Source organism: Manis javanica, chromosome 6 (genome assembly GCF_040802235.1).
Source record: "Manis javanica isolate MJ-LG chromosome 6, MJ_LKY, whole genome shotgun sequence".
NCBI classification, from domain to species: domain Eukaryota; kingdom Metazoa; phylum Chordata; class Mammalia; order Pholidota; family Manidae; genus Manis; species Manis javanica.
The window spans coordinates 131,786,618-131,813,229 of record NC_133161.1 but is presented as its reverse complement, the minus strand read 5'-3'; the positions used below and the strand labels follow the sequence as shown (position 1 = coordinate 131,813,229).

The 26,612-nt window shown below is 46.0% G+C and overlaps 2 protein-coding genes across 8 annotated transcripts; one reads left to right on the top strand and one right to left on the bottom strand.

Annotated features, from left to right (window-relative positions):
* The first annotated feature begins 1 nt into the window (after position 1).
* On the top strand, positions 2 to 24,198 carry VPS26B (VPS26 retromer complex component B). 3 transcript variants are annotated; one of them, XM_037000874.2, is made up of 7 exons: positions 2 to 566; positions 8,794 to 8,950; positions 13,690 to 13,854; positions 16,404 to 16,579; positions 18,259 to 18,401; positions 18,826 to 18,927; positions 23,202 to 24,198. In XM_037000874.2, exons 1-7 carry the CDS (start codon positions 344 to 346, stop codon positions 23,211 to 23,213), a joined length of 978 nt encoding a protein of 325 aa, XP_036856769.1. In that variant the 5' UTR covers positions 2 to 343; the 3' UTR covers positions 23,214 to 24,198. The 3 variants fall into 3 exon arrangements, 2 of the variants coding, with proteins under 2 accessions (XP_036856769.1, XP_017514076.1); XR_005056654.2 differs by having other exon boundaries at positions 4 to 566; positions 18,826 to 19,055; XM_017658587.3 differs by lacking the exon at positions 23,202 to 24,198 and having other exon boundaries at positions 4 to 566; positions 18,826 to 21,145.
* On the bottom strand, positions 21,602 to 26,584 carry THYN1 (thymocyte nuclear protein 1). 5 transcript variants are annotated; one of them, XM_017658590.3, is made up of 8 exons: positions 26,447 to 26,584; positions 26,206 to 26,325; positions 24,472 to 24,653; positions 23,611 to 23,679; positions 23,168 to 23,260; positions 22,496 to 22,591; positions 22,121 to 22,271; positions 21,602 to 21,797 (listed from the first exon to the last, which is right to left on the bottom strand). In XM_017658590.3, exons 2-8 carry the CDS (start codon positions 26,246 to 26,248, stop codon positions 21,751 to 21,753), a joined length of 681 nt encoding a protein of 226 aa, XP_017514079.3. In that variant the 5' UTR covers positions 26,249 to 26,325; positions 26,447 to 26,584; the 3' UTR covers positions 21,602 to 21,750. The 5 variants fall into 5 exon arrangements, with proteins under 5 accessions (XP_017514079.3, XP_017514078.3, XP_017514077.3 ...); XM_017658589.3 differs by having other exon boundaries at positions 26,443 to 26,578; XM_017658588.3 differs by having other exon boundaries at positions 26,433 to 26,569.
* Positions 26,585 to 26,612: the final 28 nt, after the last annotated feature.

Here is a 26,612-nt window from a genome sequence, read left to right as displayed (position 1 = left end):
ACCTGAGCACCTGGGTTTGTTGGCCACCGAGGCTGGGCGGGTCGCTGTGCCGCTCCGCGCACGCTGCTCCACCCGCGCCCACCGTGGGCGTCCTCGCCCCCGGCCCTCACTGCCCTGCTGCGATTGCGTGGAGGTCTCGCTTTGCCTGCCGCGGCCGTGGCCGCGGGCACTGGGGCCGCGCGGTGTCGGTCCTCGGGCACTGCAGCCCGCCTTGCCGCGGTCAGCGGGCTTGGCCGTCGCCCCGAGGGCGCGGAGCCGGGGCGCGCGCTAGCCTGGCCTTCCCTGAGGGCCGCTTCCCCGAGGGCCCAGCCGCGAGCGCAGCAGCGGCCGGCTCGGTGCCGACATGAGCTTCTTCGGGTTCGGGCAGAGCGTGGAGGTAGAGATCCTGCTGAACGATGCGGAGAGTAGGAAGCGGGCCGAGCACAAGACCGAGGACGGGAAGAAAGAGAAGTATTTCCTCTTCTACGACGGAGAGACGGTCTCCGGGAAGGTGAGCCTCGCGCTCAAGAACCCTAACAAGCGGCTGGAGCACCAGGGAATCAAGATCGAGTTCATCGGACAGATCGGTGAGTGAGCCTGGAGTCGGGTGGGCCCGGGGCGGGGGTCGTCTGGGGCGGGCGGTCGCTCGGGGCCGCGCTCGGGAGGCTTGTCGGAGCCTGCCGCTGCAGTCCTCCCTGCCAAAGTGACAGCGCGCCGCTCGGGCCACACGGAGCCGCCCTGCACGCCTTGTCGTTGTGGGCCCCTTGCCCTGGGACACCCCAGCCGTTCCTTCACCATGCCGCTCAGCTTTGCCTTCTGCCTCCAGGACTGCGGGGTGAGCTGCTCTTGCAGTAACCCGCAGGTGGGTCTGTTAGCAGGAGACGGTTCTTCCAGAACTGCTTTGCTACGGTCGGACAGCTGTCAGACCCAAGTTAAGTCTATCCTCTGTGCCTCACTGTTGAAGTCCCATTTTCCTCCTTTTTCTTTCCGTTGTGGTGTGGGAGAGCTGACTCACCAATTTCTCCTAGCTCACCTGAACTCTGAGCTGTCTATCCTTATACTTGGGTTGAAAAAGAAACCCTGCAGTCTTCAGCCTCGGTCTTTCTGTCTACCTAGCCTGTTCTAAAAGTAATTTATTAGAATACTAGTTTTCAGTTGACTTGATTTTTTTCTTAAGACAAAAAGGTTATGCTTCTAAGACCAGAATTTCTCAGTGCTCCAACACTCTTCAATCATGATTATTAATAGTTAAAACTAGACGCTAGACTGTCGCAACAATACAGATGATTTTGGTCCCTGCCAGTCAAAATGGGGTTGTCGCCAATTCTACAATTTGGAGTCATGTGTTTATAAAAATTTGAGCTTCTGAAATAAATTGTTTTGTCATGAGGTCAGGAGTACATTCACAGTAAATACCCATATGGGCTTCCAGAATTTCTGGCAGAGAATTCATACCCTATACCACACAGTGCATGGGTATCCTATTTTAGGAACTTCCTGGGAAAGCTTGTTAAATACTCTCTCTCCAATTCTGAATCACTGGCACAGGTAGGAGGAACCCTGAGTCTATATGTCCTGTCTTTGCAGTCCAGTGTTCAGCTGGAAGTATCTGCCTCTAGTACTTAAGAAAATGAAATGAGAAAGACTGATCCTACAAAAACCTTTTTGTTGTTATTTTAAATGCAGGATATGAGTGACCTTTTATGTACTGGAAAGGGGCCTGAAAAGTGCATTTCATACCTTCTTCTGCTCTTCCACTTCTAGCTTCGATAAGGTTTCTCCACAGTGCTCTTGACATTTGGGGCCTGGTAGTTCTTTGCTATTGTAGATGTTTGGCAGTGCCGCTGGCCTCTGCCCAACAGATACCAGAAGCACCCCTGAGTTGTGACCACAAAGATGTCTTGAAATGCCCTATGTCCCAGGAGGGTAAAATCACCCCTAATAAAGAGCCACTGGGTAGAAAGGGTGAATCCAAAGCATTTTATGTTGAGCATAATGTATGAGATAGTCAGAAGTCCTTGCCTACTTATAGTTAGTATTTTCAAGTAGTAATTTTAAAGTTATTGCATGGAGTCTTTGGCTCTGCAGTATGAGTGTAAACAGGCACGTTTGTCTGTATCTGTCCCATCACTCTCGGTGGTGATACCTCATGAATATGTGAAAGTGAACCAGAATGTCTCCTGCCCCAGCAGTATGAAATGAGCTATTCACTGGGAATGGTGTCAAGGCCTCCTCTAGTCTAAGAGGAAGGGAGTTGAGGAGGCTGCCTGCTGCACCTGCCCTGCCTAGTTTTTTCTTGTCTAACTTATTGAATCCCAGGACAATTGAGTTATCTAGGGAACTTTTATTGCTTCCAGTGATAACTGCCTGGGCCCCTGAGCACCCTGGGCTGAATTGACCCTGTGACTTTGGGGAAGCTCTGCCCGTCTCTGGGCCTCAGCTGTCTCACCTGTAAGGCAAGGGTGACAAAATCATCTTCTGAGTATGTTGAGATGTCGAGGGATCATGCTTCATGCACTGGATGGTGTATTGGTGTCGTCTACCTAAGACAGTCTGTGAGCTGGCCTCAGTGCACCAGAGCAAAGCTGGCGAGGAACTTAAGCCAAAGTTGTGGTTGTGTGGTTTTTCTCCTTCAGTGGCTTCTTTGACTGTGTATGAAGTGGGTGGGACTCTGGTCAGGTTCTGAGGTCTGGCTGTATGTGTGACATGCACTGTGGGTCTTACTGCATAGGTGTAAGAAAAGTTGATACTGTATTCTGTTCACCTCACTGATTTGCATTTTAACTCCAAGTTATTCTTATAAATCACAGTCTCTTGGATTTTGGTTCTTAATTTTTTCCTTCCTTCTTTCCTAGAAAGAGTTCCACAGCTTGAAAATGAAGTGGTTTATGTGATTAGTCTTATTATCCATGTGATTAATTTCTTTTCCTCCTGATGAAAGTATATTTTTCCCCACCTAGGTATTCATTAGAGGGACAGCCTGGTATATGATTGAGGATCAAGCAGCCTGGGTTATTTAAATTAAGTAAGGCTCTGTTTATAATACAGATTTTGCTGGGGTCTTGGAGGACTAGAGATAATACACATGAAATTCAGGGCCTGGCACATGAAGAAAGTACGCATAGTAGTGAAAGAGATTTAAGATTATCATTGTCATTTTCTCTTTCCCTGTTAAACTTGATCCATCAAGAAGTTTTCAGGAGCTAGATCTTTAAAGCATGTCACCTTACAGTCACCCCTGATTCCTATGCAGACTGTCCGTTGAAGTGTTCTCACCAGTTATAGCCTCCCCTCTGGTATACTTGTCTGCCTCTCCACATTGCCTTCCCAGTGGAAGGGACTCTACAGAGGACAGCTGTTTGGTTATCTGTTGCATCAGACCTCTTTGGACCCCCCTTCCAAAAAGTGGCCTAGACCCTGCCCAGAAAAGCTCCTATGTCGATCTTGGTTTTGGAGGAAGACAGGAAGAGAGGTAACTTTTGCTCCCTGTCCTTTCTCACTCTGTAACTTGCTCTGGAATCTCATCTGCACTCATGACTTCAGTGTTGTCTTATATTCATATGATTTCCAAACTCTGGCCAGAATTATTTTCTGAGTCCCATGCCTGTGTTTCCAGCTACCTTCTAGACATCTCCACCTGGACACCCAACAGGCCACCCAAAGACACAGCTAAAGCAGAAGCCCATTTATTTTTCTACTCCAGCCTAAGCCCTACTTCTTCTCCTGTTTCTCCATTTTGTCCTATGTCACCTGGGTCCTTTCAGTATCAGAGATCTTGGAGTTTTAGACTTGCCACTTCTCTGTCCACACATCTAGTTGGCTTCTGAACATTGGTCCCCTCCAACAGCTCTGTAAGAGTCGGCAGTCTGTGCTTCCTTGCTTTCCAGCAACACACTTTTATTACTTCTATCACAGCAGCTTCCTCACTGGGCATCTTCCCTATACTGTTTTTCTCTTCTTGCAGTTCATCTTCTGTAAGAGTGAACTTTCTAGAAGGCAGTCTAACAGTGTCAGTTTCCTCCTCAAATCTCTTCTGATGAATTGTCTCTTGGTTAAAAAGGAAAAGTACCTCCAGCTTTTTCCTGAGTGGGTCCTGACTTTCTCTCTGGCCTCATCTCTCCTTAACCTTTCACTCTCACTACTTAGAGCTTTTTCAAGATACCATGTTCCTTCTAGAGTCTTGGCGTCTTCTCTTTGTATGTAAACATCTTTCTGCAAATGTGACCTTCCGTCCAAGCTTTACTTATTCTTAAAGCCCAGCAAACATGACCTCCATCAGAAAGCCTTTCCTGCCCTCCCCACGTTGATTGAAGACTTCTTCCACTGTTCTTCTCAAGGCCTCATTGGCACCTCTTTTCAAACAGAGTATGATAAGCTTTTGACTTTTTAAAAAAACTGGCCTGCCTCCCTTACTAAATTCTGAACCTCTGAAAGCCAGGGATGCCCTTGATCCATCATCAGTGTGGTGGCTTATCTGTAGTCTCAGTGGCTAGCACAAAGATGTTCAATAAATATTTGCTGACTTGATACATTGGGCATAGCTAAGATTTTACAGAAGCTATTCTCTGGGTTTCTATCCTCCTTTCCTCCTGGATAATCCAGAACTATTTTCATGAAAGAAAAGGAGAGAGAGAGTGCAGGTGTGGGTTACTGGTTCCTATTAAGAGGTGGGGCTTCCTGCTCAGGGTGGAGGTATTGAGACCCCTTTCTTCAGGCCACTGAAGGAGAGCTAAGATGCCTCCCCAACTGGGCAGTCACCTGTGGCTCCTCTGCTGAGGAAGCACTAGCTCTAGATGTTGGTTCATGTGTCTTCAGACTCTTTTATGCCAAGCCGAGGCTGCCTCCACCCCATATATAAGAAAACAAGAGGTATGGAATCTGTGGTTCATGTGGCTCTGCACTGGCTGTGCAGATGTTATAGTTTGAATGTTGCCCTGAGAGCCGAAGGCCTTGTTTTCTCACCTGTGTTGCTTAATGTTTTTCTGCTCTCCTCAGTAAGTTGTTGAACCATGTTGGGATTCTTCCTGCACATAGTGTACTTTTTTTGCTGACTTTGTCTGTGTTCTAACAATGCCAACATGCGCATGGGAAGGCTATCTCCATGTTGCTCTAGCAGCTAATGGCCCAAGTTTTAGAAGAGTGCAGTGTGGTAGGTGAGGAGTATTGAGGGAAGTTCCATTATTGTCAGAAGCAGGAGAAACTTTTCCAGCTAGAATCATTTGGCAGACACTGGTGGAGAATGAAGGCAGAGCTGGGCCACCTTGGAGACTAGGGGGTTAAGCCAACCGGAGGTAATTAGAGGGCCAGACCTGCAGAGGAGAGCATACATGAATCCCTGTATTCCAAAGCCAAATGGGTAATACCTGGGTTTTGTTTATTTTTGTTTTTTAGTTTCTCAGAATAATGCCACTGAATGTATCTGAACCCATCAGCACCAATCAAGCCTATGCTTGTAAAAGCCCAGATACTTTCTGTATTTTAACTCATTAACCCATGAAATGCTAAGTAAAAGGCATGTTGAGATTAAGTGGCTTGATTCTGTTCTATTAATAAGTTGCTGCAGGGCTTGGAGCAGAGCTGTGTCTGGCCGGATATGGGCAGGCTGGAATTGCTGCTGCTCCGGCAGGTTTACCAGGGTCCAGGAGTTCTGAGTAGTTGGTGAGCATGACTCTTGCTGCGTTGCCATCAGCAAACAGTGGCTGGGAACATCAGGAGAGGCCTTTTTGTCCATGTTGACTTACAGGACCAGCGTGAAGCCTGCATCAAACAGGGTGCTGGCCCAGCAGCAAGCCTTGGGGTGTCTTCTCACCCTTGGGATGCAGAGCTGGCTCACTCTCCTTCTGAAGTTGCAAATTCACTCTTCAGCTGTTAGTGACAAGTTTCACCATAAACCGTTCTGACTACAAAAGTTGTTTCCTTCCGTTGGGCCCAGAAGGAGGCTCAAGACAGGGAAGTTACCTTCACAAAACACTTCATCAGCTCCTATCTCTGGCCTGAAATGACTGGTCCTGTGGGCTTTGGAAGTTGGGCAGGACAAGGAATGACTTGTGGCTGCATCTTTGTGATAGAATAGAGGCAGCTTAGATTCTCTTTAGGGCCCAAACCTCCTCCTAGAACAGCCTAGATTTTCTGTTTTATTTTAAATGGAGATGGAACCAAACTTTCTGGCAAATAGCCAAGTATGGCCGCTGCTTCTGCCCCTTTGCCCACAATGTTTGCAAAAGCATCACACATGGCTTGTCAATAAAAAATTAGGAAGCCCAGTACAGCTCCACTCAGACTACACACTGGCCACTCTCCCATGACATTTCATGCAGGATTGAGTGTAAACATGTGGCTGGGAGGAAAAGCTCTTGGGGGAACGTGATGCTATGTGGGGTAGGACCTCGCCTGCCAAAGGTCCCAGCTGCAGCCAGGTTCCTCTGCTGGGTCAGGCTGTCCATTGCCAGGATCCCAGATGCTGGCAGCCTGAGTGCTCCTTGAGCCAGCGCTCACTTGTAGGTCCTTCTGTTTTTCATGTCGTCTTTGGGCTGTGTGATCACATTTGTGTATTTTTCCACCCTTCTCTTCCCATCTGCCTCTTGACTCTGGGATTTCCCACTTAGAGTTCATGGACACTGGGTCCTTGCTCTGCCTGCTTCTGTCCCCTGAAATAGGGCCAGAACTGAGTGCTTGGAAACTGAGACCCCAGGTTCCCCAGGTAAGGGGTTGGTTTCCATTTAGGAGCCAGGATCATCAACAAGGGCTCATGTAGCAATGGGCCAGCAAGAACCAGTGGAGAAGCCCTGGTCACGGGCTGGCCAGTGCCTCTGTTCCCACCTAGTCACTGCACATCCTTACTTCTACTGGGGACACAGTTCCTGAATTTTAAAATGACAAAGGAGTTGCTCACCTTTCCTTATCCTTTCTCTCATAGTTCGCAGCTGCCCTCTCCCATGTAGCAGCTTTGTGGATTCTCACTGCCCGCTGATGATTCCATTTAGTGTTTGGAAGCAAAGGTGAATCATTTGTAATGTAAGATGGATCAAAATGTAACTACATAGGAAATCAACAAACTGTAATCACAGAATATAATGTAATTTCATAAAGAAGTGGCAGCACTAGTTTAGTAGGATTAACCACACTACTTCCCCCTCCACTATGGGTAAATCTTAGTACAGAGCCCACTGTGCTTTAGAATGCCTCCTGTCGGGAGAAAAAAGTCCCCTGTAGAATAGGTTTGTCAGAGCTGTTTCCTAGGATTGTTTTTTGCACTAAGACGGAAGGCATCACTTGAAGCCAATTTTCCTTTGGGCACAATTCTCCCCCAGGGTGGGGCTGGACACTGTTTCTTGGGCCCAAGAAGGCTGACAACTCAATCCTGACAACTCAGACCTTGTGTTGTCTGGGGTGGACCCAGAGCAACTGCAACTCTGCCCCACTGCCCCTGACACTCAGGTTGTTCCTGAGAGAGATTGCGTGCTGTGCTGTGGAGATAGGGGAGGGCCTAGTAGGAGGTTGTCCCAGACACTTCTCTCCATGGACCTGTTTGTCCCCAAGCAGTGCAGCACAGAAGCGGAGAGTGCTGTGCTGCTCTGCTTCCCAGCTGAGCCACACTGCTGCAGTTGCAGCCTAGCCTAGGACAGGAGCCCAGAAATGCCCAAGGGGTGGCGGTTTGACTGTGATGTGGCCATGTGTATCACAGTCAGTATTAAGTGTCCCCACTGCATAGCCAGGTACTGGGGTGTGCCAGGAGGTTGTGAATATAGGGCTTATATCTAAAGACTGTGTATGTAGCAAAAGTTAGCACTTAAATGGCAGAGTACAAACAGGCATAAAATAATATAGGACAAATGGGTGGCATGAATATATACTAAAGAAATTCCAGAACTATTTCCAAAGGAGGATGAATTTAAAGCAGTGCTTCGTCAAAGTGTGGTCCCTGGACCATCAGGACCATCATCCCCTGGAGGCTTGCTAGAAATGTAAATTCTTGGGCCCACTGCAGACCCTCTGTATAAAAAAACAGTAGGGGTGAGGCCCAGCAATCTTTTAACACACTCTCCAAGTGATTCTGATACATACTGAAGTTTGAGGACCATTGATTTAGATGGAGGGAATAACATTAAAACTTCTGTGTCAGATTGGCCACATGGATTTCTTATTAAGGGGTAGTAACAGCTAGCAGCTAATGTTTTTGAGTATTTGCTATCTAGTAGGTGCTGTTTATCTCTGTTACCACCTCTTAATTCTCACAGAATCTTATGAAGGGAGTTATGTTATTTCCCTTATTTTACTAGGTCATAGCAATAGGCTGTTCCAGTCCCAGCCCTGCAGCCAGCCCAGTGACTAAGCCAATCGTTAAGCCATGCTATGCCTCAATTTCCTTTAATGGGTGATAAAGCCTGTCCTAGCATTCTCACAAGATTATTATTATGATTATATGACTAAATAACTATGAATATAGTTTGAAAAGTTATAAGTATCTTTAAAAATGATTTAAAGAAATGTGTTGTTTTTGGTAGCAGTTTCCCTTATGCATCCCTTATTAAGGAATTGCGCTGATGTCCTGGAGCAGGATTACATTGGGTTCTTAAGGTGCCATAGGATTTCTCTATATGTAGCAAAAGAGTGTTTGGAAAGGGGGAAGGTAGGTAGACCAGTAGATGGGAAATGCAGTGAAGGAGTGTGTCAGGAAAAGACAGGGAGTCAAAACCAAGCTTAGAGGAGGTCTCTTTTGGAAGGAGGTCTTTTCAGAAGTAGGGTTCCTGCAGCCCCCTTGCTAGGCCCCATGTCACTTGGGGTATGGTAGAAAAGGCTATGTTCTCTCCCCAGAGCTCTACTATGACCGTGGGAACCACCATGAGTTTGTGTCCCTGGTGAAGGACTTGGCCCGTCCCGGAGAAATCACTCAGTCGCAGGCCTTCGACTTTGAATTCACCCATGTGGAGAAGCCGTATGAGTCCTACACAGGGCAGAATGTGAAGCTACGGTGAGTTGTGCCCCCCGTTTCCCCTCCTTGCCCCCGAAGCTACCTGCTGTGAACGAGGACCTGAAGCTGTCCACATTTCTGATGATCTTTACATGGGTATCAAGAAGAAAGAGGGCTGAGAGCAGTGGTGTGCTGGTAAATGCATAACACTGCGCTCTCTGGGGTTAAAAACTCCTGGTTTGTAGCATTTGTCAATTTCTGTAGTGTAAATATTCCCACCGTGGCCAGTTTCAAGCTACCAGCCTGATATCCCTGATGGCAGAGTTGGGAAAAGATGTACAGTCTTGCCATAGCATTACTGTCACACAGAGATATGTGATGTAAATTCCCCCCAAGAACAGAGAGAATTGTAAAATGGAGCAAAATAATCAGGAAGCACTGAGCTTTTGGTATGTATTACCTTTGTTTTTAATGTAATTCATTTAGTTGTAAGCTTATATTATTTAACTTTAATTGCTGTCTTTAACAACCAGTTCGTAAAATTCCTAGAATTCAGTAGTCGGCTCTCATACTCTGTTGGGAGCCACCTCCTACACACTACTGGTGGTGTCAGGACACAGTCCTCCTTGGTCCAGCTCTGCCACACAACAGCAGTATGATCCTGAGTTCTGTTACTCCACTTTCTCACTTGAAAAGTGGGTAATAGATTTGGATTCTAATTCTCGATCTGTCCCTCTTTGGTAACCAGAGAATAAAATGTAACACAGTGTGACAAGTTCGTAAAAAATTAATAAACACAATTTAAATGCATGAGATTGTTTTTATTGTTCCAGTCTTGGAAACTCTGAGGATGGGGACTGATTCCAGGGCCTCTGGGGTAAAAAAAACAAACAAACCCACAGCAGCTACAAAGCCTTGCATGTAACCTGAGATTATGTGGTATCACTGGGATAAAGCAGACTTCCTCCTACACTCTGGACGGCTGGTTCCAGATCTTGATGCTGTCTCATCAGGTCAGCTCATTTCACCACCTGAAGGCCGGAGTATAGGATGGTGCAGACTGTAGCAAGACCCTTCTTCTCATCTTCTCCCCTGGCCTCCCTGTTCCATCAGAAGTGTGACTGTAGGCTCTTTTTCAATCTTGGCAGAGAAGGCTAAACACTGACATGACCCCCACTGAAGGTAGCATTCCATAACTGCATTCAGAGAAGGCTGCAACAGTGAGAGTCATTTAGTCACTGTGCTTGGCTGTGGGGTTAATTATATTTTTTGCAGTGGATTTCTCCCAAACATTTTTATGCCAAAAAGAAAGGTGTTGAAAACATTTTGGGGGTTCCTCAAAATAATAAAAGTAGAACTACCATATGATCCAGCAGTTTTGCTTCTGGGTATTTACCCGAAAGAAGTGAAAGCAGGGGCTCCACCAAATGTATGCACATCCACATTCACGGCAGCATATTCACAGTAGTCAAAAGGTGGGTCCAACCGGAGTGTCAGCCGACAAGTGAATGGATAAGCAAAATGTAGTGTTATTCAGCCTTGAAGGAAGTAAATCCTGTTTTATGCTACAACATGATAAACCTAGAAAGTATTATGCTAGGTAAAATGAGCCAGTCCGTAAAAAGACAAATACTGTATGATTCCACTTATATGAGGCACTTAAGAGTAGTCAAATTCATAGGAACAGAAAGTAGAAAGGTGGTTGCCTGGGGCTGCTGAGAGGGGACATAGGGAGTTAGTGTTTAGTAGGTATAAAGTTTTGGTTGGGGAATTTGAAAAAGTTATGGAGATGACGGTGGTGATGGTTGCACAACAGTATGAAAGTACTTAATGCCTCTGAGCTGTACCCTTAAAAACAGTCAGAATGGTAAATTTTATGTTACATATATTGTATGGGAAGAAAAAACCTTTTTCCTTTACCCACCTTAGGTTCTTTGGCTGGGGCCCTTCATATTAGACTGACAAAAGACATTAGCAAGAGAAAAAAAGGGTTGGTTGGCATGTGTATTGCACATGCACAAGGAACTCAGTGATTGGTAACTCAAAGGGGTAGTTACAACTTGGGCTTTGTAAGCATCTTAACAGAAGAACAGTAATATTACAGAGAAGTGACAAAAAATAAAAAGGACTTTGAACTTCTAGGGTCAACAGATTCTGGGAAGGCAATTATATGGAGGAAAGAAAGGGAAGATAAGGGTTGTTTAAACAAGGTGCAGTCTCTGGGCTGGTGAGACTCCAGAGTTGTCTCTCGTGTTTGAGAATGTCCAGCCCTTCCTGGTACATAGGGGAGGTCAGAAAGTTCCTCTTCTGTTCCTTCTCAGTTGCTTTCAACTCACTGTAATGTTTATGCAGTGTGGCATACATGCACTGAACCCCTTCTATATTTTGCCACAATAAAAAAATGAAAGAAAGGTGTTGCTGTTCAAATTAGATAAAAACTTTAGGATTCATGATGAGAGAGGAGGTATAGAAGGGAATTAGTTAAGGGCAGTGTAATGGAACATGCAAATTCCAGATTTAAGGGCTTGTGTCTTAGTACATAGGCAGAGGGAAAACATGGAAAGATTTTTTTGGACTTTTTCCTTTGTTTTTTAGCAGAGGAGTGGTTCCTTGGAAAGACTGACTTAAAGTCAGTTTGTCATATTTGATGGATAGGTAGAGTGTGGAGATAACTGTTTGAAGGCTAGTGTGAGGTGCTATGAGTTTCACTTCAGTGGACCTGAGGAACAGGTAGAACATGGGGAATTTAGTAGACATGGAGCGAACTGACTGAGGAGTGCATATGCAGACAGAGGCCATCAGGAGGAAGAGGTGATTCATCCAATTTCAAACTTTGAAGCACTGGTAGCATAGAGAGGAGTAGAAGCTTATCAAACAATTAGAAAATCAAGCCTGGCACTTCGGACAGAGAGGTCACTGGTGGGAATCATCTGCTCAGAGGTAATAACTGGTTCATTCTTCAGGGTGAGCTCTGGGAGAGAAGAATCCAGGACCTGCTGCTGGGAGATAGGCAGCTGGGGGAGGTGAGCTGGCAGTGCCTCCTGGGGAGCCACGGGAAGATCATCTCAAGCAGGAGGAAGGAGAATGAAAACGAATGTAGAACTGATGCCCCAAAAAGGCCACAGTGTTTGGCACCTGGCAGGCCATGTGTTACCTTCATGAGAACAGTTTCGGTTGGGTATGGAGACAAAAGCAAGGAATAAGGAGGAGGGACTGAGAAGAAGCTTCAGTGGTTGGAATAGGACCCCTCTGTGACAGCTGTGTCCAAAGAAAGGTCAAGAGTATAAGGCTGAAGAGTGTTTGGGGGATTGATGAGTTCTGGACTTTTTATAAACTCAAAGGAAAAAGCCTTTATCTGGAGAGACATTGGATACATTGAGAAAATTGGAAAAGTTAGAAGGTTCAAGGTGCTGGAAAAAAGTTTTCTACCAAGGCTTCCACAGTAGAATCACTTGGAGGCTTTTAAAACGGTTGATGGCTCCCTCTGTCCCTCTCCAGAGCTGTTAAATGTCAGATATGTCTGAGCATCAAGATTTTTAAAGTCCCTCCCACCCAGGGTGATTCTAACTTGTGTTCAGGTTGAGAGTCCTTCTGCCAGACAGAGGAGGAGAAGATGGGTAGACATAGACACGTTGAGGCCCTAACTAAAAAGTAAAAAACAGCACAGAAAAGCAGAGAAGGGGAGAAGTGTATTTCATCTTCTTAGTACATCAAAGCCACACCTTCAGTATGGGTGGGGGCTTGCGAGCCTGAGCAATTGGCAGAGGGTCAGGAACAAATATCCTGGGTAATGTGACCTAAGTTACTGAAATGTATAAAAGGGTTGCGAGAAGCAGTGGGGATTCTCTAAGTTTTATTTAGAAGAAAATTAAAGGGTGTTTCTTCTCTCAGGTGTTAGGATAGAGTTGAGTTAGGGAACAGGGATGCTGTAAAGGTCATGATAAAGTAGCTGGTTGTAGAGGGCAGGCTTGGCATTCTAACCCCTTCAGGGGCTGTGTCTGTGTCTTTCTAACTTGTCCTCTACCCCAGCAACCCCTCCCCACAGATCCTAGGTTCAGCCAGAGACTTTCTTTATTCAAAACAGTATCTTTTCTACTGCAATTGCTTTACTTACACAGTTTGTTCTTCCTGAATGCCCTTTTCTCCCTCCCACTTGATTTCTGTATCTGAATTAGCACTTTCTGTGTGTACTAGTGTTTCTGTTTATTTGCCCATCTCCCCTGGTGGACTGTGAGCTTCCCATGAGACCATGTCTTATTCATCCTGTGCCTACCAATAAATGCTTACAAATGAATAACTGATTTAATTTTTCCATTCCCTTTTCTTCTAACAGTGAGGGACTTGAAAGATACTTATTGATTGAATATTGTTAAATAAAAGGGCATGCAAATGTAAGAGCATAAGACAGATCCCTGTGCCCAAAGAGCCAGGAGTTAGTTGAAGAAATAAAACCTGCACACAAATCAAATGCACAGTAGATAACAGTGAAAGGCATGAAAGGTCTACGAATGACATGCAGTTGGAGTCTGGAGCAGAGAATCACTTTTACTTAGAGCAGTGGTCTTAACCTAGAGTGTGGGCTCGCAAGGGTGTGGGGAGGGTTTCTGAACTTGAAATTTTGCATATAAGTGCACATGGTCATTTTTTCTGGGAGGACGGTCACATTCTTAAAGGAGTAAGAAGCCCTAAAGGTTAACGGCTGTGGAAGGGGTTCTCTCAAGTATGTCTGTTCAGTGCATAAACCTTGGTCGCATCTGGAGATTGGGAGTGTTCCTTCACAGCACGTCCTCCTCCTATAGGTACTTCCTGCGAGCCACCATCAGCCGCCGCCTCAATGATGTTGTCAAAGAGATGGACATCGTCGTCCACACGCTCAGCACATACCCAGAGCTGAACTCCTCCATCAAGATGGAGGTTGGGATCGAGGACTGCCTGCACATCGAATTTGAGTACAATAAATCCAAGTAAGTGTGGGGCTTCAAGGCGGTGGAAGGACTACTTAGGGAGGTTAAGACAGGACTTGCTCGGGCTGCAAGCTGACAGTGTCCCTTGCCTTGGCTGCTTCCAGGTGGCAGCAATGCCATGGGGCAGTCACAGCAATAACGCAGTGGACATACGAGCCAGGCTGGCGAAGGACCAACTGACCAGAAAATAAAACTTCATTTTACTTAAATTTATTAAACATCCTATGGTGCCTTTCAAAGTCAAGCTAAAATAACTTAAAAGTTAGTTATTGGATTCTAGATACAGCTATTTCCTTCTGTGTGAGATTATTCTCAGAATACCATTCCATTATTATTTGTATTCCATATACATTATGTCTTTAGAAATCAAAGCAAGGAAACCAGACACCAGCCATAGTTTGCTGTGTCCTCCCTGAAATAAAATGAATTGTACCAAAGGATGCCTGGTGGCCTTTTTATAAAGGTCTATAAATACTTTTATTTTAACTGGCAAGTTGAGAAGTGCATTTTAAACTGTGTTTACTGTTAGAACATCAGAATTTTTAAGTGCTTGTAAATCACAAAGCCTACAGTTCAAAAATGTATCTTCTCAAAATAACAGCCCTGAAAATGTTTGAAAAATCAAGTATGCAAAAGTAAAAGTGTATTCTATTCACAGAGGGCTAAAAAAAAGAAATCACAGAGTCTCTAACTAGGGTCTCACTGGGCAGAGACCCTCACCTTAGGCCCACCATCATCGAGGGAGGGTAGTTGGAGCTGAGCCAGCTGGCTCTTCTGTGAAGGGTTGGCAACAGGGTTTTTTAAACTAGGGACATGTGTCTTCCTAGAACCGGGGTGCAGGGAAGGTGTGTTTTTTTCTCCCTGCCCCCTGGCCTGGAACCAAGTGTACCCAGAAGAGCCCTGCTTTGGCGGTGGTCCCACCCTTGAGTTGGGGGGGAAGTTATCTGGGCCTGGCAGGGACATGTAAGGGAACAGGCTCCTCCCCGTTTTCTCTCATAGTCTTCGGGCTCTGTTGGCCTTCCAGGAAAAGAGCCTGCATACCAAAGTCCCAGCCACCTGGTAAAAAGGGTGTCTTGCAGGCATTGCCACCTTGTGAATAGCCATCAGTCAGCAATGTGCTCGAGACCACATTAAGTTGTGAAAGTGCTTCCGAGAGTCAGTTGCATAACATCCAAGATGGGATACTCCCACATGTGGGCCTGCCCTCCCAGAGTAGGCTGTGCTGTGTGAGAGGGCTTGGTCTAAGTGATGGAACAGAAAGAGCCTGTGCTTGGAATCAGGTCCTCTTCTGCCCCTGAGGAGTTGGGCTGAAGTTAACAGCTACTAACATCTTTGTACCTTGGGTTTCTCATCTGAAAAGTGAGGGGCATGGATCAAGTTAGTGGGCTTCAAGCACACATATGGGAAGGTGAAGTAGAAAACGAACAGGTCCCTAGGCCCTCCACAGCAGCAGCTCCTTTGTGTTTCATGTGCAGTAATGCTTCTGCATAAGATTTCATTTAGAATAAGGGAATGGTCAGTTTGTAAAGTTTGAAAACCCCTAGAATCTATGGTCTCTAAGCATTACCTCTAAAATGCTGTGAGTGGCCTACATTCTGATTTTTAAGGGTTCTTAGGTTATCTACATAGAGTGTCCAGTCAGCTCAATCAGATCGTAAGCAGGAAGGAAGGAGGCCTGAAACAGTAGGGTGAACAGAAGCCTGAAAACCTGGAGCCTGTGTCTGTCCCTACCCAAATCCTGCTCAAGTTGCTTATCTTCCAACTTTAGTTTTTTTCATCTGTAGTATAAGGAGATTAAATTCTAAATTGAAAAATCTAAATTGAAAAATTTGCGCATGTGCTGTGATTCTGAGCTTCCAGGTGGACGATTTTGCCCTCTGCAGCAGTGCCTGGTACAGGACTGTGCACATGCAGACCACCAGTACTGCTGGCTGATCCACAGAGAGGAGCAGGGGGGATCAGAAAATGTTGTGTAACGTGGCCCAATCCCTGACATCCCACAGAGCACAAGCCGTGGCAGCAAAGCTCAAAGTGGCTACTGGTGTATGCATCCTGCCCTACTGTTCTGCCTTCCTGTCAGGTCCACAGCAGATGAAACCGTGTGCTGGGGGCCATCAAGACCCAGTCCCCAAAAAACATTTTGTGGAGCTTAAGAGAGAAAGAGCCAATTGTATAATCAACCTTGCTCCTGGAATTGGAGGACTGACCTCTCACACATAAGGATATCTAAGAAACCACAAACACAAATGAAAAAGGTACAAAAGGAGTTAAAGGACTGAGGAGACAGAGCAGATGAGCAGCAGAAATGGTGACATAACATGCAGGAAAGATGCCCTTTCAGCTGTATCTGTAATGGAAGGGACAGAAGTTACTGTGATTCAGGTAAAGAACGCACTGGGACATGATTCTGCAGTGACGATGTGGGTGGCAGTATGGGTGAGTGCAGTGACTCCAAACTTAGCCTACATGCTGGTGGTGTCCCCTCTCCTGAGTCAGGAAGGTCTACAAATGTCAGCTGCTGTACACACATCTTTTCTTCTCTTTCTCAGATACCATTTGAAAGATGTCATTGTAGGGAAAATATACTTCCTGCTGGTGAGAATCAAAATCAAGCACATGGAGATAGACATCATCAAGCGGGAAACGACAGGCACGGGTCCCAATGTATACCATGAGAACGACACGATAGCCAAGTATGAGATCATGGATGGAGCACCAGTGAGAGGTGAGTGCCCCAGCCCCCAAGCCACAGCCACACTTCCCAGGCCCCACACAGAACTTTGGAGGGGCTTGAGGGATTATAAGTTAAAGTAAGATTTTCTATGACTTCCTGATCTCCACTGTACCTGTGGGTCCCGAGAAGAAGGAAAAAGAGGGCTGAGATGTGGAACTCTTAAGAACCGCACCTTCACCTGAAAGAGCTCCACTCAGCCTTGTTTATATATTGAGTTTGTACTGCAAAGTGGACCTCAGAAATTAACCTCTATTAACAAAAAAGGTTGAAAAGTAGTGGCTTAGTAGATACAGTTTGACCATTTTATTACTTTTTCCTATTGACATTTTGATATACTTTGCTCCTAGAAACAAGAGACTAAGGCAGAATAGTCATTTATGTTACTTAGTTCTTGCTCTGGTAAAATGATATGTGCTCTGTATTCACCGAGTATAGATAGGTACTCTGGCCAGGGTGAGTAGGTGCTACAAACAGCCCTCAAACTGGATGGAAACTGGCCCGCCACCTCATGGAGCTGGCTGGCATTACATCTGGGATGAATGGAGTTCAAAGTTTTCTTATTTGGGGAACCTGTGTGATTATTTGGGCATAGCAGTCCTTTATGTTCTTCACTGACTATAACAACAGATGAGCAAGAATGTGTTTTTCATTGAGAAGTGCTTAGTGATGCTGAAGTTTTATTCAGTTTATTCCCACAGTCTGTTCCACATGGAAAGAGGACTGTTGTAGATTTAGCAGCCTGAAACACTCAGGCACTAACAGAAGATTCTTGGGTGTCACTATGTCAGGCCCTTGGGGGACAGAACTGGGCCCTCCTGACTCTGTATGTTCCATTTTTTCACCAGCTGTGCAAATGGAGCCAACTGTCATTTTCCCTGTACAAGTGAAATGGGGCAGAGAACAATACCGACAGCAGATAATTAAAAGATCATTTATATTTAGCTTTAGACCACATCATAGATTTGTCATTTCTCAGTAGAATTACTACCCTAATTTTGTTCTGCTTATACTAGGAAAGGCACGATATTCAAGCTGAAAGGGACATAAAATATTATATAATCTGATTCTTTAATTTTCCACATGAGAAAATTAAGGTCCAGAAAAAGCAACAGGCTTACTCAGACAGAATTCATACAACTGGCAAATGGAGAGCTGGGACACAAATAAAGATTTTTTGTTTCCAGACCACTATACCACTGTACCAGTCCATCTCAGAGTAGAGATGTGTTTTGGGAGGTATACCTTAGTTAGGATGGAGGGAGGTGGCATTAGAATTGCTCAGTTATATGATGAGTTAGCTAGGGTTTGACAGTTGGCTCTTGAAACCCCAACAGCTAGACACATTACATGTAACCAAAAGATGCTTAACAGTGATACGCCTGTGCTGTTCATACTCACTGCTGCTCACTGGTCTCTGTGTTTGGATGGTGAGACAAGGACACTCAGCATTCGCAAAAGGACCTGGACTGGAACTGCTGAGTCATGATTTTGCTCCGCAAATCAATCACTGGGCAGCAGAATGCAACTTGCCAAAAGGCAGAGGCACTTGCTTAGCGAGTGTTCTTTACAGGTCCAGGTGGCATCTCCCCTGCCGTGGTCAGAGAATGATATGGTGTAAGATAGACTGGGTCACTTTGTCCTTTGGTCTGATTTCTGCCTGGCCCTTCCAGGAGAATCCATCCCAATCCGGCTCTTCCTGGCTGGGTATGAGCTCACCCCAACCATGCGTGACATCAACAAGAAGTTCTCTGTGCGCTATTACCTTAACCTGGTGCTGATAGATGAGGAGGAACGGCGCTATTTCAAACAGCAGGTGAGGCCTGTCACCACCTCCAGGCCCCTGGCTGCCTAGGAACAGCACAGGTGGGACATCATTCCTGACCAGTAAGCAGAATAGTACAGGGGAGAAAGCTTATTAGTGTCTGTGCCACGTGCTGGTTTACTACAAGGTGGAAACATGGATTGCTGAGAGTCCCACAGCAAGAACAAGGGTTCCCACTTGATACCTAGAGTCTGTTTCCTTGGGTTCGAGCCCTGTGATCACTCTGCCCTTCTGGCCACACCATCAGGAGGAGCCTTGGGGACAAGGAAGCATGGGCAGCAGCCATCTTGGTGAGAGATGAGCAGAGGAGGCTCTTCCCCAAGATTCCCCAAGTAGCAAGTTGGAGCCTGTGGAAAACCCATCCCTCTGCATCCCTCTAATGGTGTCATGTTGCCACCCTCTTCCAACTCTACAGGAAGTGGTGCTGTGGCGGAAGGGTGACATCGTACGGAAGAGCATGTCCCACCAGGCAGCCATCGCTTCACAGCGCTTCGAGGGCACAACCTCCCTGGGTGAGGTGCGGACCCCCAACCAGCTGTCTGACAACAACAGCAGGCAGTAGGCCCCTGGGGCCCAGAAGCTGCTGGGCTTGCACCCCAGCACCCCCGTCTACCAAACACCAGCGGCTTGGGGTCGGGGCAGACGGTATGATCCTCAACTGACCCGTTACTTGCAACCTGAAAACAAATCATGTTTTGACTTAAATTCTTTTTTCTGAAGAACCTAAGGGGCTTGGGTTGGGAAGCAGTGTCCTTGGGGTTCTACGGCTGTTGTGGGAATAGGGAGAGGTAGCACCTGGAAGCTAGTCCCTCTCTGGGAAAAGAGCCTTCTGTGGAGGCCTTCCATGTGGGGCTGCCCTACATCTGCTAGGCGAGCAGAGGGCAGGCATCCTTGGTTCCTGGCTCTGAGCTTGGTACAGGATCTGAGCACGTCCCTGGGATTCCAAGCTGCCAACAGGGCCCTTGGTATCCACGTCTTACACTCCCATCTACTGTCCCTGAGGTAGTGGCAGAAGGAGTTGGGCCTGCCCCACCCTAAATGGCAGGGGGGAGACTCAAGATCAGGAAGCTACCTCTTTGGGAGTCTTGGATGTGGTGCTTGAGAGGTTTCCACAAGCCACCTCCTTTCTGGCCTTTCTCTCACCGCTGGACCCAGTCATCTCCCTTCTCTTCTCCATCTTCTATGGACTCTTGTCAGTAACATTCTGGAACAGGAGCCTGTGGAAGGGCTTTTGGCTGATTGTCCCCTCACCCATGAGAAATCCTGGGCACAGAGGCACCACAGGGTCAGTGTCACGCATGGATGGCGGCACGGCCGAACACAGGAGGCCACGCCAGGCCCGCTGAGGGGGAGGATGGTGACCGCATGGTGGCTGCCTGCCTTCACCACGTGGTCTTGGGGTATTGCTCAGTGTGCCCCAGTGAGCCTAGACAAGGGCACCTGTTTTCTGTAGGAAGAGATCCTGGGAAGGGCCTAGATCTCTTTGCTCCCTAAGTGTGATTCCTCATCACTCCTTGTCTCCATTTAATTTCTACGAGTTGGGGCTTGGTTTCAAACCCTTGAGGGTTTTGTTTTTACTATCGCGCAAGCCTTGTCGCTTCCTGCTTACCAGTTAAAGGGCCTTGGCAGAAGACTCAGCTACACAACTTGAGAATAAGTCTGCCTGGCAAATCATGTCATCTTCCAGTTCACTGACCAGATCAGGACCATGGGTGTTTGTTTAAAACCACATATAGAAAAACTTGTGGGTATTGTCACGCTGGAGGAGAGGGGACTTTCCCTGTTGTGCTGTGCGAGGGCCTATTGTAGTACAGGTATTGACATCCTTTTCTGCTTCATCTGGAAATGACCAGGAACTGCTCTCCTGTTGGCTTCACTTCCCTTCTAGAAGGTCCAGGAAGACCCCTCTGGCCAATAACTACAATATTGGGCAGTCTGAGTTCTCTTTAAATTTGAAAGCAGAGGGGTTGGTTCCTGTGTCAGCCTTTCATTTGGGGACTCTTTTCCTCAGAAAGCAGTGCAGTCATGGGCCTTTAGGCAGGGCTTACGGATCAGAACTGGGACTGGAGGGAAAGGCATTTGGGATGCCTGGAGACTGGCGGGGGACAGCAGAACCAAGGAAGCTAAGGCAGTTTCCCCAGGCTGGACCCCAGGTTCAGGTGCAGGGGACAGTCCCTACAGGCAGAGGAAGACCCATCCAGCTGTCCCTGAATTGTCAAGTTGGAGCTTAAGTGTATGAGGGAGGCAGGTTCTGTGTTCTTTGCCTTCGTCGCAGCATGGGGTTAGGCTCTGGTGTGCCTCCTGTAATAGCCGGCATTCTAACTAGAAAGCATCTGTCAGTTCCTCTGCTCCCAACTGACAACACATTTATTTCTCAACTTTGCTAACATCTCACTTAAACCTTTCTTCTGGGAGAACTACAAGATAGAATTTGCTTTTATTCTCTCAGGAACTGTGCACATGCCAGGTCTTCTGTTTTCTCTTACTCTGTCCCATTCCCAATCTTTTCTCTAACTGTGGAAGTGAGAGGAGGCTCCATCCCCCTCCTTTAAAGGTCCCCATACCTGGGAGTGCATAGGTACTAAACAAGCAGTGCAACTTGTAATTAAGCAGCTGCAGTGTTTACATGTTTCTTAATGTGTTGTCTTTTCAATGGCTGTATTTTAAAAAAAGAACACTTGTTTCAATTGTCTGATTAAAGGCAGCCCCTCGGTGGAGGCATTGTGCCCTCGGTCCACCAGGTTCTGTGGTCTCTTCTGTCTTAACGCTGTCCTCCCCCACGCAGGGGAATACAGACTTCCACCCTTATCCAGTACAACACCTGCCCTCTCCAGGTCTGTGGCCCCTGGTGAACAAGAAACACTTGAACACTGTGTTAGACAAGCACATAGCTGAGAAAGGAATTCTGGTTTTACTCCTCTATCCAGCAACTTGTCCTGAAACTGCTAATGATTTAAACCCCATGGGACCCACATGATTTCAGGGACTGGTGGTGAGGAAGGCTGGTGTAAAAGTCATTTAAGTGGGTTAACACACTGAACCACATACCCAGGTATTTGTTCTGGTATCGGAAGATGGTAGAGGCAGCCCTGCAGCTTGCCGAGGGGCAGAAAGAGCCATCCTGGACGTAAAAGATCTGAAATGGAGTATTCTACTACCCCCAATGCTACTTTAAGAGAAAAACTTTCAACTTTGATATTAATGTTTTATTGAACAAAGTACACAAAAACCACCTATGTACAACACCAGGTGAACATAACAAGCAAGCCTCTTCACACTTTTTGTCTTATAAAAGCTTCTTTGGAGTAATGTCTTGCTCATTCCAGCAACAGTGTCTCAGTTAACTCGGTTCCTCTTCCTCTAGGCTCAAAATAAAATCAAATTCCTCTACCAAAAAGGGAAAAGAAAGTGAAGAATTAGGTCTGTGTTTCCTCTTGAACAGGGAAGTTATGCTAGGTATTTCCCATTACCAAAGCAGGTGGTCATTCATTTGAAACCACGTGTGGAGTGTTCTGCCCTAGGCCAAGCACTGCTGGCTGGTGGTACCTAACTATGGGTAATTCAGAACATACGTCCTCCCTCATGGGGGTTACACGAGAGGAGACAGACTTGGAGAAGGTAAGTGCCATACCCAAGTTTAATCAGCCAGTAAAAGTGAATTCATGGAGTCATTCTGGTGTATGGGTAATAAATGACAGGGCCACTCTTACCTTGGGTCAGGGGCTGAACTGAGAGTCTCTGGCGAGTGAAGAGAACCATGTTTTTTAATGGACCACTGGTGGTTTTGTGAGCCTGGTGGTAGGCTTTGAGCTCAGCCAGGGGAATAAAACGCTTCATCATCCGAACAAGCTGTACATCCACCTATGTGACAGATAGACACACCCAGCCAGACTGTCCACTGTGTGTGCCGCTGCTCGCAGGAGGCTCCTGTAGGCAGGGCTTTCTGTTCTTAAGTCCAAAGTCAGAGTAACCTCATCTGAGTAAGAGTGGCGCTCTGTACTTTGACCTGAAGTTCCCCAAGACCTTTTTCCTCCCTCTGTCCATCCTTTCCCCTTTCAGGAAATAGGAAAAATAGCAGTCTTTACCATCGACCATTTGGGGTTGTCTTCTTTGCTGGATGGATCATAATGGGGATTGTTTTTCTCAAACTGTGTGTGGTCTGGGTAAGCCTCCTTCACAATCTGAAAACAAAACCAAGTCTCTAATCATTTGCCTGTACAGTCAGCTCATGGCCAATCTTTAATCCAGGTCCAACTTTAATTTCTGACCCTACATTCTTACCTAATCTGTCTTGCTGTAGAGCCAGTGAGGGCTCACATATCTGGAAATAATATACAGTCTAAGGCAAGCATAGGAAATCAACAAACACTGTTTTGACAAAAAATCTTACAAGTATGTTCTAAAACTAAGTATTACAGATTATTACTGGTACCACTGTTTTTTTACTTGTATATAATAATTGTATCCCAGTAACTCCTGGCTTGGAAAAGCTATGAGGAGCTCTACTTTGGGGTTAAAGACCCAGGCATAAAGCACAGAAATGGAGAGAAGTCTGTTGCCCATGAAAGGAGGCCTGTGTTTTTATAGTCCTGTTGCATAGGAAGGGGCCAGGATAGTTGTTCCATATTCCTATGACAACAGGGATGGAGAGGAGGGGACTTCTTTTCTGTTACCTATTTAAGCTATATCCCTTTATATCTACATGAATAAGTCCTCCTCAGGGGAGATGGATTAAGACCAAAGCCTGTATACCTAACCTTCATAAGTCCTGCAATGCCTGGCTTTTTGCAGTTGCTATGGTAGAAGAAGGCTTCTTCCTCCAGCTTCATGGCTCGAAGAAAGTTCCGGGCCTGTCCAAGGGGAGAAGAAACAAGAACTATTTCCTCAGGAGCTGTCAAACAACAGCTGTTGGTGGAACTCAAGTCTGCTTTTATTAGATGAGTTTTCTTTTTTACAACTTCTCCCCAATTCAGTTCTTACCTTTGCCATGATGTTCAGACTTGTACCAGGACAGTGAATAGAACACAGGCTATTTGCAAATTGCATGTGATCAGGTAAATAGGGTATTTTTGAATCCATTTTCAGGTTTGGGGTTCTGGGAGAAAGCAACCTTGGCCAAGAGATTCTGCTACCGAATAAGTCCAAGAAGGCAGGCATTTATCCTATCCTGGGTCTCAGGGTCCTGCTCTTACCCTCTTACCTGATAGTTGCGAACACCATCCCAGCATGCTGTCTGCTTGGGTTGGGCCTTGAGATCCTCAATGCTGAACTAGCAACAGGAAATAAAAAGTCATTCATTAAACAATCCTGGGCCAATTGGTAAGAATATATGGAAGCCAACAGTTTCTTCCCCCACATTGAGGATGCTTTTGGCTATAGTGGAAGTATGTAGTTTACTGGGAAGTAGCTCCACAGAGCCACTTAAATTGAGCAAATGTAAGCAAGCCTGTATTATCTTGTTATCCTTGCTAATTAAAAGGGTTAGTTGAATGGACTGCCCAGATGATAAGGTAATCTGGTTATCTGTTTCACTTATTAATATATTACATATTTCTATAACATTTGTAATTGTATTTTTTCCAGGCTATTATTAAAATTCCCTGAAAATATGCCAACTGTTGGCAGTGAGATACCTGAGAGCGTGGCAGGTGGCAAGAGAAAGGCAACCTAACATTGAAGTGTTGCTTAGATCAGGGGTTGGCAAACTACAGCACTCAGGCCAAATCAAGCCCCCATGCCTGATTTTGTAAATAAAGTTTTATTGGATTATAGTTGCACCATTTGTTTACATACTGTCTAAGGCTATTTTCTTGTGACAACATGAGAATTACAACAGCGACCAAAAGCCTGAAATGTTTACTATCTGGCCCTTTATAAACAGTTTGCTGACCTCTACCCTAGATAAAGGATTCATAAAATTCTACTGATTTTATTCCTTATTACCTTTTCCTTAAGCTTCAAAGGTAAGGAGACAATGATGGTACCCTGTGGTGTCCCATATTCACTTCTTATTTAATAAACGGCTTGAAGGGGTTGCGGACAGGTACATGGTCGGTCTCACCTTCACATCTACACCTTTCTCTAGTCGGCTTTCTGGCTCTGACTTCATCAGCCAGTAGCTCCTTAGATTCTTCCCACAATGTTTAGAGGCTGAGGTTTCCTGAGAGCTGGAGTTCTCCACTTCAGGTGATGCCTCCCCTGGGTTCTTAGTTTTGGTACGTTTTCCTACTGGCCTTTTCTCATCTGCAATAGAAGCATAAAAAAGAAGAGACCTGTCATAGTTGATGAAAGGTAACATTCCATTATGGGAAAACCATGTATTTTGGGATAGAACCAGGATTCAAATCCTGGAACCGTCATTACCAGCAGTAGCAACTTAACCGCTGGACCTCAGTTTCTTATCTATAAAAATGGGACAAGAATGCCTACCTTAGAGGATATCTTCTGGATTATCCATTCAGTGGGGTAAGAATCCCTTGCGTGGTTGTGGTTTAGGATTAAAGGTCCTAGCAGAGTATATGGCATATATTAAGTACACAATGAATGTTTTCTTTCCCTCATTCTCTTCTGTGCCTTTGTTGAAGCTATTTTTTCCAATGAGGACACTTGAGCACCTGCTCAGAACTTGTTTTGAAGGATGAATGAGATAATATAAACAATGAGCTTAGATAATGCCTGGAATTATAATAAATGCTAAGTAAATATTAGCTTTTATCATCTCATACATCTTTCCTTCTTGCCCACTGTGCTCTGTGGCTTGCCTTTCTGTTCTGTGAAGGTTCCAAGAAAAGGACAAAATAGCTCACTCAGGACTTTGTAGGTATGGTAAAGACTGAATTTCATCCCAAGAGAATTAGAGAAAATATGCCTGGGACTATGTCTGGAACATAGGAGGCACTCAATAACTAACAGTTGTTAAATTACTATTGTATGACAGACCTTATGCTCTATGTGTTACCCTAACCATAACTCAGTTAATTTGTACAATGAAAAAACTCTTTTCATCAGGAAAATGTGTACCAGAGTACACATCCAGTAAATGATAGAATCAGGATCTGTCACATGGTCTATCTGAATCCACACTTAATGACTATATACTACAGAGCCTCTGAATATCCTACATCACTCATCGTTAAATACCGTATATGCATGTCTAATACTCTGAACCTTCCCAGCCTAGTTTTTTAGTGGCCCCTTTGAAATTAATAGGCAAACTTAGAGCACCATTTGTGGTGCTCTGTAACACCCTGTGTTGTAGTCAATCTGGAACACATGCCGTTCCCAAAAGAGGTACACTCTCTACCTTTAATTGCATTGTTCCTGCTCTCCATCCACTTAGGATGCCATTCGTCCTTGTGAATACAAAAATGACATCTCATTTTCTTTGCCCGTGTTAAGTCTCCCCATTCTTTTAAGTCTGACTCAAATTCCACCTCCTCCTCGAGGCATTTCCAGGGATTCCTCCCTGCCCTCAGACCCTTGCAAAGCAGTTTCCTGGACCCTTCCTCTTTCGTCTGTTACATTTTCCCAGAGAACAGGAACTGCGTAGCCTTCTCTCTAGTACATGCTACCCTGTATTGCAGGTATTTTTTGTGATCACCAAATAATGAACAACCGAGTGAACAAACTGCCTGAGTGAACAAACAGATGGAGCTTTGGTGGGAAGAGTAAAGACGGAGAGCGATTAGGAATAACGCAACGAATAATAATCCACAAAGGATTATCCCCACAAGCAGGGAGTAGAAGTGAAACGTTCATCAGGAGGCTGCCTTTTTTCAGCCTTGCTGCAGCTCACCTGGCCCAGCAGCCCCAGCCAGCCTCTTCCGGGGTCTCGGCATGGTCTCCCTGCAGGGCTTTAAGAGTTGAGGATTCTGGAGTTAGCCGAAATAACGGAGGCAACTCTCTCCCCAGAAACCTGCGCAGAGCAAGATGGAGAGACAATGAGAGGACGCTTACGAGCCTCAGCCCCGAGGTTCTTCTGCGAAGAATCCTTCCCCCAGTTACCTACAACCCCATTTCCACCTGGCATAACCTGCCCTCGAACTCTAGTCGGTTCTTCCCTCGGATGCTCTCATTCATTCCCCATTCTCTGAGGGCAAGGGCCCCACCACTCCGCAGGCTTGATCGCGGCCCCCCTCCCAGGCGCCGGAGGGGCCGTGTGTGCGGCCCGCGGCCCTTTGAACACGTCACCCACGCGCCGAA